The sequence below is a fragment of the Onychostoma macrolepis genome, chromosome 09 (assembly GCF_012432095.1).
Source record: "Onychostoma macrolepis isolate SWU-2019 chromosome 09, ASM1243209v1, whole genome shotgun sequence".
NCBI classification, from domain to species: Eukaryota; Metazoa; Chordata; class Actinopteri; order Cypriniformes; family Cyprinidae; genus Onychostoma; species Onychostoma macrolepis.
In genome coordinates, this window is record NC_081163.1 from 24,835,730 (window position 1) to 24,855,092 (window position 19,363).

The window sequence follows — 19,363 nt, forward strand, 5'->3', positions numbered from 1 at the left end:
AACAGCAACGAGAGATACTTCAAAGACACGGCAGAGACATCTCAGAATACCGCACACACACACTCACGCTCACATTGACAAAGACCGCGAGGATCCCAGAAATGATCAAAAGCTGGTTTTCACCTTTTCTTAGCAGTGAAAAGTAGGCCAACACCTGAAAACCTCACAGTTGCGAAAGAAAAATGAGTTATGTGTCTATTTCTTTTGATTTTCTAATGAGCAATTTAACTCATATGTAACTAAATGTATTTATCTGAACATTATGAGGGAACTATGGAATATAGAACTAGTCTCATATAAGCAAATTGTTAAGTCTGTATACATTTGCATTGCATGGTTCTAGGAATACTTTAAAATCAAATATTATTTTAAAGGTTTTTTAATTTGAATTAATGATCAGCTGACTGTACATTATCCCTTAAAATATGACTTTAACATAATGTACAAATGGGAGAAACTTTGTTTGGGGAAAGAAGGAATACATATGCGACTCTAGGGACAGAGTTTGAGTTACCATTCTGTTGTTTTGTGTTTGTCGAACCCTCTGTGAGCAGATAATACTGCTTTATCTCATCTAGATTAACTAGATCATTTATGTAATCTAGTTTAGTACCATACGGGAGCTAAATCTCTGTACTGGTTGTCTAGCAGCTCGGGGGTTTCTGGGAATATGTTTGTCTGGTCTGAACCGCCCTTGAAATAATGAAACTATAATAACACTCATTTATAAGATGACAAGGAAAGAGTGTGTGCTGGTTGGTACTGGAATATCTTCCCATTTTCCTGTTGTGACATTTTCCTGACCTCGCCGAGTTCCGTCAGCCACATCCGGTCAATCCTAGTTCCCAGCATGCAACTGGGTATGTGATTTTCAGCTCTCACAAAATCTCAGAATTTCTCCGCTCTGATTAGGTTGTGCAGGGATTCCCAAAACAAAAACCTGGTCGGTTGGCATTCTAGCAGAATTCCACTGTGCAGAAATTTGACAAGTCCAGTCAGGAGCATTTGGTTTTTACATGCGCCGCCTCACACAAAAGAGCATTATTTCAGCTTCAATGCATCTTACATGAGGGCTTTTGGAGTGTGTCTGTGTTACTCAGAGTAGTGATCACAGCTCCAGTGTGAGTATTTAATGAACACGCATACACACAGATGAACTCACCCGATGTGATTGGTCCGTAATGAGATTTCCAGCTCCCGCAGGACCTGAGTTGACTCCTGCACTCTCCTCCTGAACTTCTGCAGAGGACAGAAAGAAGAAAAAACCTTTACTACAGCCTTCATCTGCTAGGCTTAATAAGGAGGAAGGAGTTTATTTTAGTATTGCAATTGTTTCTCACAGACAACAACAGCATTAACTAAATAGCAAATGGAAAAAATAAATATATATATATATATATATATATATATATATATATATATATATACATATATACATACATACATACATACATACACACACACACACACACACACACACACACACACACACACACACAATATATATATGTACACACACTCAAATTTGTTTTCCTCAAATTATATTCATGGTTTGGTTCAAACCTTACATTTTGATTTTATATTATTGAAAAATGTGTATTTTCCTAAAGATTAAAACTTTCATACAAAGTAAAAATATTATTTATTATAAATACCACATACTTAATAAACATATTATTATTATTTATTTTTTTATTATTATTTTGACTTTTTACAACTTAATTTCACCATAAAAAAAGTTAAATTATCTATAATATGTAATTAGTCTGTAAAGCTATCCTGTATGTGTTCTACACATCAAGTGAAAAATATAATTTAAACAAAATGATTTTAGACAAAATCAAACAGGTTTAAACAAGACAAATATAAAAATGCAAAATTTAAATCACCCATTCATTTTACTTTTTTTAATGTAGAGTTTTGTGGAGTGATCTCAACAATGTCTCAAACTGTGCTCAGATTTTCCAAAGATGCCAAAGTCTGCAATCAAAAGATCTCAGCATGAACTCAAACATACTCTATGTTTAACTATTGCTTCATTTACATCTATATTTATTTCTTTAATTTTAGCTACATTTTAATCATTAATTTTTACCTATTATTTAAAAATCAGAGAAAAATTATTCTTAAATTAAACATAATTGGGTGAATTTAACAATGACTCAGACACATTCACCCATCTAAAAACTCTGGTATCATAAAAAATTAAAGCACTGAAAGTTTTTTCAAAGTAACGAGTGTGTTTGGCTGTTTTCTCCAGTCAGTCTCATAATAGTGTTGAGTCCAAACTGTGGGCCCAGTTTTGTTCTCTGTAGCCATGGTTACAGTGGCTTTGTGGCCGACCCAATCACGTGTCAGGTGAAATGCATGTGAAACCGCCGTCCAATGAGAGAGACACACTGCTTTCATCAGCTGAACGAGAGACGCTGCCAAATCTTAACTGGAAACTGCTGCTGCAGTTCTGCAACACTAATTAGACGGCAGCCATGACGATGAGTGGCAGGCCAGGCATTAATAATCAATCTGATTCACTGATGTCAGACACTGAAATGATTGCATCAAAGAGTGCTAGAGAGGGAATGACAGTGAAAAAGAGCGAGGGATGCAGACAGCAACAGATAGAATTCACATTCTTATACTATATGCTTCAAGAATGTATTTAGATGGTGATAGGAAAGTATATACTTTTAAGTACGTAACAAAATAATAGCCTACACCAATATTGGGACATAACCATGCTATAAAATTATGCCTTGATAACACACACCCATACATTTGTTACATAGTGTTTATGTTTACAAATTAGCATCTAGCTAAATCCATAGAAAAATTAGAAGGCAAAATGAAAAAGAAAAAAAACAAACATTTAGGCCTACTTTCTCATTACATGTTCCTGGTTTCATTCTATTAAAATAAAATAAAAAAAAGTGGTTACACTTTATTTTAAGGTGTCCTTTGTTACAGTGTAATTATACATTTAAGTACTGACTAATATTAATTAACTAAATGTACTTACTGTATAGTTAGGGTTAGGATTAGGGTTTGGTTTAGGGTTACTTGCATGTAATTATGCATAATTTACTGTTATTATAATAGTAAGTACATGTAACATGTAACAAGGACACCATAAAATAGTGTTACCAAAAAAGTTTGTCTTTGTAATGCCTCTTGACACTGACATCACCATACATCTGTTTTCCCCAGACAAGTTCAGGCCAGGATTACTAAATTGCCTAAAATGTGTTGGGGTTTTGCCTTTGTTTTACTATTGTTTTCATACTTGCTGAAGATAATGACTGAACAGTAGCTTGACCAATGGAGAGCAAGCATTGTACATTACTGACCAATCATGGCTTGCAAGAAGGTGGGATCTACAAAGAATGGTCCAAGCAATGTAAATTACTTTAAAAATGACTAATTTTTTAATGCAATGAGGACTGTAGAGAGCACATCTGTAGAAAAACAAAGCCACAACCCAGACAACTTAGAAATCCCAGCCAGGAAAAAGAGGACGTATGGTCACCATATTTTAACCTCTCCTCTCCAACAAACTGAAGTAGAGACACATTTTCTCCATTCGATCAATTCCTGGATAAAATAAAATCCCGATCTACATTTTTCCCTCACTGAATATCCAGGTTCATTTGAGAATATGTCAGATTAATTAAATAAAATGTGTAGTAAATGCCATTTCAAATTGACTTTTAAAGTTCATTATACTTAATAAAAAGTCAAAGACAATCACAATTCAAAAGTCCACTTGAAAAATTGTACAACCTGAGCACTTTTAACTTGCAATTTTACTATATTACAATATGTTACAGACTAATTCTAATTCTAAATAATATTTAGGATGCATATTATGCTAATTGCTACAGAAAGGGACAAAGTGAAAGAGACAGATGCATAAAAACAACTGAAATAGTGAGAATAGAGAAACGGAGGGGAGTGTGTGCTCTGTTGTTCCCAGCGTGGGTGTGTTTGGCACATGTGGAGTGCAGTGTGTGTTTTCAGTGTGTGTGCAGAGCTCACACTCCCACCTCGACTTTAAGCATTCCCAGCTGCGGAGAGAGAGAGAGGGAAAGAGAAAGGGAAAAAGAAAGCAGTTCTCCAGAGAGGTCATCCTGGAATGGAATCAATGGTACAGACATTCCTCAGGACCCTCTGGAATGACCCTCTTCCTGCTGCGATCCCATTGGCCGAGAGCTGCGTGTGGAATGCACCGTATGTAAAGCTCTCGGTGCACACAAAGTAACAATTGTTCACGTCTGCAGAAAAGAGCCGTTGCCAGAACGTACAGCCATAACTCTCTCTCCCTCTCTGTCTGTTTCCCACTTTCATTATATCCATCCTCTACTTTCTCTGGGACTTTCTGTTTCCCTCAGTTTTTTTTGTATGCGTGTCTCAAGTCTTTCGTCCTCCTTTTCTCTTTCACCACATCTTCTAATAATCCTCCATCCCGTGGTCTCTGTTTTATTTCTTTTCTTTCTGTCTTTCTGTCAGCTTAGGGACATGATGTCAGCCGTCGGCGTGTAACGCCCATGAGATCAGCTCAAGAACACCTTCAAATTCCACACCACATAAACACAATAATACCTGACCTTTAATATTTAATCACATCTGTCTTCAATTCATTCGCTTTGGATAAAAGCGTCTGCTAAATAACTAAATGTAAATGTAAATTAATTTCCGGTCTCTCATCCTTTCTTCCAAGTCCTTGTCACTCCTCTCCTTACTTTTCCTCTTATCCTGTCTCATAGCTTCTTTTTGTTTTTTGGTCAAAGTTTTTATGACTTATCTTCAGGGGTGACATTGTAAGTCACCGAGGTCCAACTAAAGTCAAGGTTTTGAGCCAAACTATCAATTCTTAAAGTGTTTTCCCACATGGAAACACCCTTTTACTGGAGTCCAATGTAGTTTTAACAACCTGGGGTCCAGTGAGTGGCGCTAAAACGCACATTCAATATGTGACCATTGCCATGTTTTTATTACATTAGTACAGGCATGCATTGCTGCATTTTTATTACGTTGCTTCAGGTATGTATTGCGGAGGTTCAGAATTAAAATGTCTGGAAAGTGTCACTAAAAGGTTAATGCTTTATCATGTTGGAAATATCCCCTACACCAAACCCAACCCTAAACATACCCGATAGTGTAATGTACAGTATACGTGACACTAACATTCAAGTAGCCTATCAGTTTTCAAATCTTGCAGTATTTTAAAATTGTTTTGAGGTGATAACATAATATTGTGCAATGAATTGTGCGAAAATTAGGCTTTCTTAATCGAAACTCAGGATTAAAGTTGTTGGAGATTTACTGCCTCTAGTGTTCATTTCAGCTGGGAACTGCAGCGATTTGTACGCATATTTTTGCAAACAATCACAAACAATCTGCTCAAAAGCTTTTCAAACTGTTAAGATCAGAAACATTTTGTGATTAACGTGATTAATATTCATGAACCCAGCAGCTCATTAATCCTTGACAAATATGCATTCATACTCGGTTATTCTAATTACTAAAATTCTATCATCATATAATATTAAATTATCATAATATTATATTATAATGCTTGACTGACTGATACTAAGTGTCAGTAGATACATAGTGTAGATTAATGTACAATGTTTTATAATAATAATTTATTCATTTTAGTGTCCATTTCATTAATTTAACATATTTAATATTAGGGGCACCCAAATTTGACATTTGATTTTTTTTTAAAAAGTAACGCAATAGTTACTTTCCCTGGTAATTAGTTACTTTTATAATGATGTAACTCAGTTACTAACTCATTACTCATAACTCATTAGTAACTACAACTAATTACTTTTTTAAAGTAACATGCCCAACACTGAAGAAAACAGGAGGACATGATGGTATTTACTATTTTTTACACACTAGAGGCTTTTAAATGAACTGTGAATCTAAAATATGCCTGTTAGAGAATGTACACATCGTTAACAGTGTTTGTCATATCAGTCCGTCAGAAAAGCTGTTCTGGACTTTTTTTTTTAGCTAGTTAGTTAGTTGTTATTCTTGACTGGATAGCTAGCAGGTTTTAAAAGCCCCTTTAAATTAAAAATGTACACAGTTTGGGTTAAATGAAAGTACAGTCAAATTTTATCTCCTGTGTATATTTTCAATAAGATAGCATTCATTAACATGACTTCATGTTATTATCTAACATCAATATATTGTATAACAATATATAACATAAATATAGTGAACAATATATTTTTACAACATTAATTTATGTTTTTGAATGTTATTTAACACAAACACTTGGTCATTCATGTTTGTTCATTGTGCATTAAATAATTTTAACAGATTGAACTTTTGATTTTATGTATTAATAAATTTTGAAATGAACCCTAAGAGGAATAATTGCAATATAATTGATAGGTCATGTTATCTAACAAATGGAATCTTATTGCAAAGTGTTTTTAATACTACAGTTCATCTATTTGATATACTTGTCTTAAAATATATGTAATCTTATCTAAATTTATTATAAAAGCTGAGGTTTGTTATTTACTGAAAAGTTATATTTTAGCTGGAGTCAATGATCTAATGTTGCATTTGGTCAGACTCAGCCCATTGCTTTACTTAAGTATATTATATTTTCCTTTTACAGCTGCAGGCTGAGGAAGATCATGAAACACCCCAGCAAACCCTAAAACAGACAACAGTGTACAGCTGTTTTTCTGCGGCAGCAGAAATATAACAAAATCTTTTGGGTGAAACTTACTTACTTTTTTCATACTTTTATTACTAGCGGAAAAACGTTTATAAATAAGCATGATGAATGGCATTGATTTTTGTACATTTTTTTTTTTTTTTTTACTTTATTAATAAAAATAATGTTTTTGTGTTTAGCTTTGGTACCGAAATTGGTATAGAAAACCATGGATTTTCACTGGTATTGGTACCGAATACTGAATTTACTAAATTCTTGTACCGTGACAACACTATATTGCATGTAAATTGTATACAAGAAAGCAATACTGAAATGTCATTAGCAAAGCACTTCTGAGATCTCTGATTCAAGATCAAATCTTTATTTGAAACACTTTCTACCATTACTTGAATAAATTAAAATGATCCATGTTCGTCTGCAAACACAAACAAACTGTGGTTGGTGACTTTACTTGTTGGTAGGACAGTCTCTTCTTGACCAAGTGGGCACTTCTTGGCCTGAATAAACTGCAATCTTTATGGTGTAAGTTAGAAGTCTGGCTATGTGAGTCTAGGTTCAGTGGACTCTACCACATTTTACTCTAATCTTTAGTTGGGCTGATGTTTAGGAGTAATTCATAGTTTTCAATCATGTGATTGGTGTGCAGACCTGGAGGGAAAAAACATCTGCAGAACTGCAGCACAAGCCTGTCAGTTTTGAGTTTTTTAGATTGGAAATAGATTCTTCTATTATATGACCACTTTAAGGCTAGACACTTTCCCTACTTTCAAATTCAGCTGTGAAGAAGGGTGTAACATCTCTATCACAGGAATCAAGTGTATCCAAGCAGGAAGTAAGTTTTCCCCAGCAGGAAGTAGAATGCAAGCTGTTCCTGTCCATACCCAGCGGTCACAGTGTAGTCAAGATAAATGAGTTATCAGGAGCTATTTATCATCTGAGGTCACCCATACCAGCTTTAACACGCACACACACAGGCCGCTCCACACTGATTTGAGGGAATGAGACCAGAACTCACCTTCCTGGTCACGGCTGGGTCAAGATAACTCTGCAGCTTGTGGATGTATGTGTGAGGAGGATTCTTCACCTGGAATCGTTCCTGGAAAAGAGAGATATGGAGATGTGTTCATCATTTTACTGATTTTAGAGTATAAATGTCAGTAAATATTTGCATTAGTTGTGGGTGTGTGAGTGGAATGATCCAATTTGTGGGGCTTTTTGAGTCACAGATACCAATAAATGTGAATTACATTCAATATTCCCATAATGTTGTCCCAACAAGATTAACAAAGTGTGCTGAACAATTTTATGTTGATAATGTTGATGTTTATTAAGAGTTTGTGAGCTCCCAGCATGCATTGTGACGTGATTAAAATATGTTCTTATTCTCAGTGATGTTCATCAAATTATCATCTTCATTGGAGTGTTGAGTACCATGTGCGACTCCGCAATGTTCACTTCATATATTGAATTGCTAATTTTGATGGTTTTATTAAATCTTGGAAGTTGCTAACCTTATTTTGTTTTGATGAGTTCTGCTAATATAATAATGTTGACCATTAAAACAACTTCATTTTGTATGTAATTTAAACTGATTTAGTTGTAGTAGCTTAACCAAAATTGTCTTGATAACAGCAGCGACAAGAAATACCTTACATGTTTTTTAAAATTACATGTTAAAGTTACCTTTTACATATGCTGTCATCTGTTAATCTTATCTGACTAATCGACTAATTGGTTCCAGAGCCAAAACTCAATCAAAGAGTTTATACTATTTTTAATCATACATATATGTGTAGTGAACAACAGTCAAACTAGCATTCCAAGGACCAGTTTATGGCAGGGCCCCTCTCTAACTGCCGGTGTGGAGGGAGATGTGCCACACTGTGATTGGATCTTGGTGGAGGAACATAAAAAGATGTTCAGAACCATCAGATAAGATGCCAAGACAACTGCCAGACACCTCTAACAGGACAGGAAGGGAGACCTTTTTGCATCTACGACCACCTAAGAGAGGACTTCTCATTGGACTACGGGTTGACCCTCACCATCACACCCAATCCTAAGGTTTAGGAAATGACTGCCATAAAAATCCCTCCAGATCTCTGGATGCAACAGCAGTGGTCGAAACAAAGAAAGGCCACACAGATCTATTCAAATCCATTCATACCCATGTTTGGAGACCTTAAATGGATGCAAAATGCAAGGGATTCACTTCATCCTCAGATGAAGTACAGTTTATGTTGATGGCCATTGACTGTTAACACAACAGTTCACGGAAGCAAGCCTATTAACATATTATGGTATGAATAAGTGATAGTTCAGCAGTTTCCTATCATGTTTGGACTCTTTTTGCTTCTCATGATGCTGATAATAGTTTGAAAGAGGTTTGGTAAAGAAATATTGCATGGGTGAAATGTTAAAGACACTGTTTAACTTTGTACTCCACTGTATGCAAATGAGTTCCACACTAGGCCAATCACATTCCTGGAACGGAGAGGCGCCAGATTCCAATCTCCTCCTCATCAAAAAGAGATAAAGGTACCTTCCCAAAAGACACTCCTTGTTCTGAGTCTGAATCCTGTTACTGGGAAGGCAGCAACAGGAACACTCCCCTTTCTGAGTCTTTCATCTAGAGAGACACTAACAGAAACACCAAAGTTCTGAGTCTCTGATACATCCAGAGAGACAGTAGCAGATACGACGTTCTGAGTCTCTGGCTTGACGAGGAAAGAGATTTCAAGACAGCTAAGGTTTAACTCAGCTCCTGAGCAAACCTTCCTTATCGCATTTGGCTGCCCTTCAGTTGCAAAGGACCCAGCAGTGACGGACCCCGTCTGACTCTTGCCACTCCGAAAGTAGCACAGCCCAGTCCGCAAAGGACCTCCGCAGGCGCAGACACTGCCTGAAACCCACGGTTCCTCAACGACGCAGCCAGGCTGTAAATGACCCCGTGAAGACTCATCTGACCCAGCTGCCCGGTCCGTGCTCTAAGGACCCTTTGCGGCACATCAGAATTTCAGCATCCTCCAGGTCAGCGCATTGACGGCTACCGGAACGCAACTCTGTGCCCTCCACGCTGCACACAGTCTGCATCACCAGTGGAAGACGTCTCTACCGCCGGACTGATTATACTGAACGTAATTATAAACTTACCAAACCTCTTTCCTAAAGACCTTGGCTTAGTTTATACCTGCAGCCTATGTTTCTCTAACCTGTTTAGATAACATTTACTTGGGGTCAGCATTACGATTAATAGCTATATTATTTGTTCAGAGATAAATAAGCAGTTATTTATCATTAATTCCACCAGAGCCATTAAGTGGTTCCCATAAGCAACATTTCCATAGAAATCTCTTCCATTGCTACATTCAGCTCAACAGCATTGCATTCAACCATTCTGTGTTCATTCCATTTATTTGTTTATTTACTCAGAATCTTCCATCATATTTAGTTGTCTATTATTCTCTATTAGCGGTGCATATTCATTTATTGGTATCATCACTAGTTGTTGTATTTACTCTTGCATATCTATTGTTAATAAATTTAATTTATCATTATTACAATTGTGTCTTCTTTGTGTTGATGATCCAAGGCTCTACTAGCTAGCTAAACCACCAATCTTTCAGATAAATCAGTTGACCAGCTCCCACCAATTTGTGCAATTCAAATTATTGAACAGCTTGTGGGAAACACGCCCGCATTGCCAAATGACCAGTCTTTGACTGGTGCACTAAACTAAGTGAGGTAGGAATTGGTCATCTGATATACTCATAACCGCACCTTGAGTGACGTGTGACCCAAAATCACAACGTCTTAGGTGAAGTGAGTCCCACATACTACATATGATTTATTTATTTAGACTAAATTGTGTGTACACTACTAATTAAGGTCCTCCATCTCAGTGTAGTTCATTGGTTGAACTTATTTTCATTAGAAGTTGCAATAAATGATTGATTCAAACTGCATTATTGATTTATTTTTAAGCCAAAACATTTGTTTTCAGAGTGTAACTGGGTTGACAGATTACATACTGTATGGGATTAGGGTTAGGGTTTACATAAATACAAGCACACTGCTCTAAATTCTCCTAAGAGAGATTAGTCAGGATTCAGACTAAACTATCAACTGGCCAACTGTGTGAGGACACAGATACTGGCATTCAGTCAAACAAATATACATGTATTTCAAATATATGCTAAATACGTGTTGTAAACACCATGGTCCAAGCAAATATATATTTTTGCCCATTAACAACAATGTAATTGAGGTCCAGTATACTCATATTGAGTATTGTGCAGGTCAGGGATAAATCCATGCATCCATAATCTTGTCAGTTGTGTTTTAGGTTAGTGGTTTTCAGTCTTGTTCCTGGAGCCCCAACAACAATTCCCATTAGCATGCTTCCTTAATCAAACACACCTGATTCAGATCATCCGCTCACTAGCAAACACTCCAAACATTACATAGGAAATGCTAGAGAATTTAAGTAATAGTAATTATTATTATTAATAATTTTTGATGAATAATGATTAGGATTATTATTAATAGTGTATTAATAATAACTATACATACTAATAATTTTTGTATATTCCATATCAAGTATGTATTCCATTCTGTCACACATTTGGTTGTTTCCCTTGGCAACATCCAATCAACAGCAGCACATAACAGGAAAAAGGAAGAGACCTAGTTCCTTCAAAACAACACAAGGCCCCTGCACACACACAACACATCAGCCACTGATATCACATATCTAGCGTCAGCGTTAGTTTTGGCAGGTCACATTAGTCAAGCTTGCATCAGCTGATCCACGTCTACCTATAGGGATGCAACACTTATCACAGCACTTGTATATAAGGTCCATCAGTATTATCACCAGCTTCACGTTGCTCAATAGCTAATTACCCTCCTCCATCCCCAACTCCTCCTCTGTCAGTCAGGATTCAGCCTTCTGATTCTCCTTTGAATCAGACTAATCTCTAAAATTTTACATTACATTATTGAACTTTAATGATATCTGCAATACATTTTATGTTGGTTCTGTTCTGTTTACCCTGAGGGTTTATTGCTGCTCTCCCTGCTCTTATCCAAGTTAGGCTGCATGGATGTGCAGGGAGTTCTTGCCCAGAACAGAACCATACCACCAATACAAACTGTATGCTAATTGTCAGTCATATTTGATGATAGTGGTCCTGACAGAATGACATTTAACATGTGGCCCGTGTGCGTGTCTGTGTGTTTGTGTGTACTTGTTTATGCTACATTGTGGGGACCAAATGTCCCCACAAGGATAATAAAACCTAAAATTTTTGACATTGTGGGGCCCGGACTGCAGGAAAAAATATTAAAAATAACAAACGATGTTTATCTGAAAGTGTAACAATGCAAACAGGTTTTCTGTAAGAGGTAGGTTTAGGGAATAGAAAATATCGTTTGGTTAGTATAAAAGTAATATAAGCCTATGGAAAGTCCCCACAATTCACAGAAACAAACGTGTGTGTGTGTTTGTGAGTGTGTGTGTGTGTGTGTGTGTGTGTGTGTGTTTGTGAAGTTAACACAAGAGCAAGACTCTTCTTAGGGTCTAGTGCATTGTAAGGAACAGAAAGGGTAGAAGTATAACATTAGTATAAAAAACTGCAAGCATTTTCTACACTAGAAAAAATATAAGTTAAAAAGTGCTATATAAAGCAAACCTATTATTATTGTTACTGTTTTTGGTAGTAGTAGTGGCAGGTCATGTGATCTCAACATACAAAATATTTATCAGGGGAGGTCACATGATGGCCTGTATAGTTCACCATTTCTGTCAATATCATGGGACAAACAGTGGAAGATGAATAGAAAACACAAAACAGACGAGTTGTGTTGTCTTCATGAGAACAAGATTGAGACAATATGTTATGTCTGTAGGGACACAAGGTCACCTGATGAACAAACAATGACTCAATGTAGTACAGATTGCTTACACTTGTCTCACTAAAATGCGTGCTGAAATCTAAAATACATGACTGGGATCGGTGGAATTTATTTCCATGGGGCACAACATGTGGCACCATGTTAAAGTTTAGCCATAAATGAAAGTTCTGTAATAATTTACTCAACCTCATGACGTTCCAAACCGGTTTGACTTTATTTCTTCTGCAGAACACAAAAGACGGCACTATGAAGGATATTTGATCAATCCAATGAAAGTCAGAGGGGTCCAAAATTAAACTTGGAATGATATGTGGGTGAGTAAATGATTTTTAGTTTGGGGTGAACTACAGGTGACAATGCCCCTGTAGTATCTTGAGGTTATGTATCTAGTCCATGGATCAACCCATGCCGGTTCCAAACCTGCAACCTTTCAAGCATTACATAACAGTCACTCTGGGATTACATAAACCTTCAGTTCTTTAGCTGCTAGCTGCACTTTACTCTAGATGAAAGATTGTGAGAATGGAAGAGGTAAGAGAAGGAGAGAATGTATTACCTGGTCACAAATGAGTTCCCATTTCTTCTCGTTGTCGTACTGCCGTAGTAATCTTGCTTTGTCTGGAGGCAAGTTCATTGAGTTCTGTGTAAAGACACACAGAGAGAGTGAAGTTAGTTAGAAAAATGACAATGAAATTATTTATAGCAATGCAAATCTCACAGATACAACAACCTTTAGGAAGTAAAGTGTGCTTCAAATGCAATGCAAAGTCTTTAAAAATGAGCTAAAGTTGAAGAATATGTGTTTGTCTGACCCCTTAAAAGTAAATCCACCTCATTCATAACAAACTCACTTCCATGGTTGTGAGTCTGTATTAGAAAAAAATGACTGTGTGTAAAATGTGCGAGTTCAGCAGAAGAAGAGGAGACACATGGGGCTGTATGTCTGCTATGCCAGCATCTTCTTCCTCTACAGACAGCAGCGAGAGCTGCTCAACTCAAGAATTAATACTGCTATAAAACACTCCAATCACTGCAGGAAGAAAAAGTCATCAGGGGGCAGATTCAGAAAAAAAAAAACTCTTAAGAAAGTAAGAGACAAAATCTACTGTAAAAAGCTTGAAAGAACTGAAGTACAATTCTTGAAAAACATTCTTAGGAAGATATTTAAATAATAATAATAATAATAAAAATAAAATGACAGTAGTGTAATACAACAAATTAAATACCACCAAATCTAAATCCAAATCATCTTTAAACCTTCAATCCTCACAATCATTCGCATGTAATAGCTGCAACATGTGTTGCAACAACAAGCATTTGGTTAATTTGACATGGAGGAAAAGAAAAAAAAAGCTGCAGGTTCTCATTGAGGAAATTATTATTGCAGGGAAGAAAATTCTCCTTGGGAGGTTGATTATATCAGGATGGAAAGTAGGAGGTGTGCGCATGGGAACAAGTGGCAGAGGCTGTTTCAATAGATTATGTAAGTAAAATATTCTAGTAGGTATATGCATTATATGCTCAACGTTTTATAATTTTTCATGCTTAATATTTAAAACAACCTAATAAATTCATAAACTCAACATCTTACCATTAAGGATTTAAGATAAGTTAAAGGTTATCCTAACTTCAATTACAATGAACTTTAAGAACATTCTTTTAAGGATTTGTTTTCTTCTTCAACACAGTCTTGTATTTTTTTAAATGTATTTTATCTTATTTATTTTTTCAGATACTAGGATCTAATTGATTTGGTTCATGAACTCCCCACTATCTCTGTGACGTAAATGAAAGCAATATATTGGCTAATACCTTAAAAATACCTTAAAAAATGCTTTAAAAAAAATGTAGTGCTCTATAATCAGAGCTTATGAAATCACTTAACTTAATCAATCCAAGATCATGTTCACTGCAACAGCTTACTAATGCACTGTTAGCTTTGTCTTTTTCAATAGGAGTGACTTCTGTTTACGCTCAAACATACGAGATGTTTATGCTCAAGCATGCAGTCCCATCTGTACATGTGTGCGCTCAAACTCCAAACATGTGCTGAGATCAGACCTCCACCTCTTACACAAGCGCTGTCCTCTACATCTGCCCTACTTTCACACATCTGCTGCATGGAACTCCCCCAAAATACTGCAGTCACCAGAGCCCCATCCGTACCCCACCCTTTAGAGTCAACCGTACACCACCCACCCCAACACAAACACACGATTCCCTCTCCAACCGTGTGCTGATGCAAACACTAACCCACTGCTGTTAAATGACATCTTAATTTGGAAAAACCTATACTGTTTATCTGTGTGTGTAGACATGGGCTGCTCTTGTTGTTTTTCTCTGTAGGTTTCCAGAGCAGCGTTATATGCACACAGGGAGCCGCTTTAAAGCAGACGGCTATGTTGTGTTTTCCAGCCTCAACACAGCAGCTGTTGGCCAGAGGGAAACCCAACACTTCAAATCTGATCTATACACACAAAGGCATGCCATCATTACATTGTTTTCAACCGCACTTCTTAAATATGAAGACATTAGCTCTGTTCTAAAACCTAAATTGAACTGCTTGACTGTATAGACAGCTGCCAACTAAGGCAGCATCCTCACTGAAACCAAACCTCTCAAGCATTTACTCACGACTGATTCCAATAGAGTTTGCCATTAGCAAGTTGCTAAGCTAACCGTGTGATACATGTCACTCATAAATATTAGATAAAACCGATTAACCATATTATGTGATTAACAATATATGATATGATTTTCCCATACGCGTGCATTAGAACAGAGAACAGTTGTCTGACAATACGGTGGACGGAAAAGTTGCTAAGGTACTGTAGGTTTGGTCCATAACTTTTTTTTTAACATGGGCTAAGAGAACAATAAATTACCCAAATTCACTCAACATGTCTATTTGAAGTAAACCCTTGTGATAAACAAGTACACTTTAGCATTCTTTTAAAAAAGAGTACATATTACGGCAATAATACGCTTTAAAAGAATATACTTGTGTGAATTGTGTGAATATGCTTGTGTGTAATTTTTGGACAATTAATTGCATGTCATTTGCAATTAAATGAATAACCGTTTAGATTTATATTAAATGCAATTAGCATTTACTTTAGAGTGCTTTTTTTTTACCCACTTACAGACTTAAGTACATCAATGTATGTAATTTTATAATTACTTATATTGTCAGCCAAGGTGTACTGTTGAATAAAACAAATATTTATGACAAACTAAAATATACTTTAATACCATTTATATTGAAACTTGTGTCATGCATTAAACTATGTTATTACATATTTGTAATATTGAAATTCATTACATTTACAATGTAATAACTTTAAATGTAATATCAAATAACACTCCACAGTTAAAATTAAAATCAAGTACTTTACATGTGCTGTAGTACACTGACAAAAAATATATACTCATTTTTTAAGGTAAGTAGTTGCAAACAATTTATTTTAGCTACATTTAAAAAAACATTTTGAAAGTTATTCAACTAAATTTATTTATTTAAATGTAGCTAAAATAAATTGATTGCAACCACTTACCTTAAAACAAATTTAGTAATTTCAATGAATCATTTTTTTCAGTGTATGCTAGTCAAAAATAAGTGTACTTCTTTGAAGCATGACAAGAGATACATAAAAAATGAATGAATTATAAAATGTTAAAATATGTTAATCTGACATTACAAAGTACACACATGTGTTCTCTCTTTAAGTACACTTAAGTGGCTTTATATTAATTATATTATCTCCAAGTACAGTTTTTTTATATACTTTTTAAGATTTAAAGTACACTACAAGTACACATTCAATACAAGCACTTCTTTTTCACAAAGATGCATGCAATGTTATTTTAGAAGAATGAAAGAAGTTGACACTACCACAAAATAGATGATGTCTGTATATTAAATGTAACTCACTAAAAACCAACTACAGACAGATTAAATGTTAAAATGAAGAGCACAGAGAATGGAGAAGACCCAAGGAAAACGTAATATATTTAAAATACATTTATTTCATACTAAGTATAGTTTAAATATGTTAATGTATTTAATGACATATATCGCTCAAGATTTATATAAATATTAGATCAATATGATATAAAAATTATAATTAAACTTCATTTGGAGCATTACTTAATATTAAGCCTAAAATGTGTTTTAATGTCACTACTGATGAGGATTGTATGATCTTTGAATAATAGCGGTCTTTAAATGCAAGATATTTAAAGTGTACCTGAAGTATACTTGCAATAGTTCCACTTTAGCAATAAAATATACTTAAGTATATCTTTAGTTGAACTTCAGCACTACTTCTTTACAATTAAAGTGTTTCCCCTTATCTCTCTTTGAAAAGCAAAGCACAAAGTTTCCGGTTCTGTGCTTGTGACAGACATGCTGATGAAGGCTGTGTAATATGATATTGCTATGACAACAGAGAAACCTAAATCTAATCTGCAAGGCCAGATGTCTGACAAATTAAATAAAGATCTGCAGATCTACAGACCAGTATTTGATAGGCAAACCCATATGATGAATAAATACACATGCTTGCAGAGCTGATCAATCATGCCAGTTCATGCCAAGTTCAAGTTTTACAAAACAACCGGCCCAGCCCACACAGAAGTAACACCTTGATATATCTTTAATGTTTCAGAGGCACACAGTGTAAGATTCCTGGTGAAACAACATATCCAGACAGGGAAGATTATTTGTTATATTTGATATAGTTAATTATATTTCCAAATGTAGAAACTTCTGAGGCCTGCAGATGGATAATTAGTAGAGCCAGGCAGAGATGAGAGTCTCCGCCCACAGCCCGCTCACTGACCGTCTGATGCATATTACACACCAAAACAAGAGATGGGTTCAACCCACCGATTCCAGTCTTTCGGAAGATACAAAGGTGTCTATATCTGTGGAATATTCAGCACTATTTATTAGGTTTAAGTGGATAGAAAATCTGAAATTTTTTGATAACACATTAGTATAGGGACCAATTCTCAGTATTAACTAGTTGCTTATTAGCATGCAAATTACTAGAAAAATGGCTGTTTATTAGTACTTATAAAGCACATATTAATACCTTATTCTGCATGACCATATTCTAGGTCCCTTAAATCCAACCCACTATTATCCTACTAACTATTAACAAGCTTTGTTAATAGCAAAAGGCATAGTTAATAGTGAGCATTGGTCCCCAAACTAAAGTGTGACCCCTTTTTTTATTGTTGTCTGCACAATCGTTTGGATAGAATAAACTCAATAGTCTATCATCTGAGTATCACTGATTTTGGATTTATGTTCTCATAGATATCATAACATAAAAATACAGTCGGTTATTTGACATGACAATCAGATGCTCTTTTCAATAAGTTGCAATGTGGACCAGACTTTATACTGACAAACAAAAAAGTCTGACTCTGCAAAACAATTTGTTTAAAAGCATTGAAAAATATATTTCAACATCTGAACTTAAGGTGCGGTAAAATGCAGAGTGTCAAAAACTAAATATATCACCAATTCTGAGTCATTACAACCATATTTACCACCAAAGAATATGACTCATAAATCCACTCATATGGGAAAGAAGTTTCCAGGAACAACTGCTTGGTTAGCACATTGACGTCTTCTTGTAGTTAATGGTCAGTTTGACCCTGGAAACCGAGTTCTGGCAGTGCTTTGATCACCTGTGTTTGAGTGGCTTCGATGGGACGATCTCAAACATCCTGACCGCTCAAAAATCCAAATAAGCACCTACACATCCACCCCACCCTGACCCAAACACCACTAAACACAGCTCTCCCAAAACTAGCACAGCTTGAGCATGAATAAAAGAGGGTGATATCATCATCACTTCATAGTGTGTGCAGGATTTGCTCTAAATTAGAAGAAAGATACCTTAGAGTTCAAATAAAGTAATGTACTATGCAACTGTGAAAAATCTGCAATTGTGTTATACTTTTTAGACCATGGTAGACATCTGTGCATATCGCTACTCTGTATTAGGTGAAGCTGAAATTCTTTACAGTGCAAGTCAAGAAATAATATTTTATTCAAGAGTGTTGCATGATTTTAGTTATTAATGTTTTTTTTGTTTTTTTAACAACAACTTTGAATTTGGCTCATCCAAACAGAATTTAGAGTTTGAACTTTTCCATTTTTTTGCTTTTTGCTTTGTACTCAGGTTTCATAAAGTGAAGCTGTCTTTGCATGTATGTATGCCTTGGTTTGTCATGAACTATCATGCCTTTCGGTTTGTATGTATCAGGTTCCAAATTAAGAGAGAAAATAATCAAATGAGATAAAGCACCTGTCATTTGTAAGGTATTTGACTCGCTAGAATGAAATACTTTACAATCCAATAACATGCATTACTGCAAGAGATTTTCCTGAGGAAAGAGGGGTGAATCTCTAGCTTGTCATTATGTGAGTCATAATAGGACACACAAAAAGGATAAATAAGCCTTATACCAAAGCATCACGTTTCCTAACTAAGAATTACTTCTGTTTTAGTCCCAGTTTAGACCTGATCTCTGGTCTATTTGCAGAACACCAATGAATAATGATTTTAGTCTACAAACAAAGCTTCTGGAAGGCCAATGTCTTGCTAAATTCAGCTCCATCCTTCCCAAACACACCTTACTGAACGTTTCTAGCAATTTCCAAGACCTTGATAAGCTGCTTCAGGAGGGTTCAATTAGGATTGGAGCTAAACTCTGCAGGATAGTGGTCCT

At 35.7% G+C, this 19,363-nt stretch overlaps 1 protein-coding gene and 1 long non-coding RNA gene across 5 annotated transcripts in view; one reads left to right on the forward strand and one right to left on the reverse strand.

Moving 5' to 3' along the window:
- fmnl2a (formin-like 2a) overlaps positions 1–19,363 on the reverse strand; it is an 89,300-nt gene that overhangs the window by 43,812 nt on the left and 26,125 nt on the right. For all 4 annotated transcript variants that reach the window (XR_009272788.1, XM_058786829.1, XM_058786830.1 and 1 more), the window contains exons 2-4: positions 13,173–13,256; positions 7,716–7,796; positions 1,163–1,239 (exon numbers count right to left, since the gene is read on the reverse strand). Coding sequence is in view for 3 of the 4 variants with exons in the window: in XM_058786829.1 (XP_058642812.1) it covers positions 1,163–1,239; positions 7,716–7,796; positions 13,173–13,256 (242 nt within the window). In the remaining variant the exon portion in view is untranslated. The remainder of the gene's footprint in view (positions 1–1,162; positions 1,240–7,715; positions 7,797–13,172; positions 13,257–19,363) is intronic.
- LOC131546825 (uncharacterized) lies at positions 9,266–16,025 on the forward strand. The gene is made up of 4 exons (XR_009272789.1): positions 9,266–9,837; positions 12,845–12,930; positions 14,004–14,099; positions 14,963–16,025. It is a non-coding gene; the product is annotated as an uncharacterized LOC131546825 (long non-coding RNA).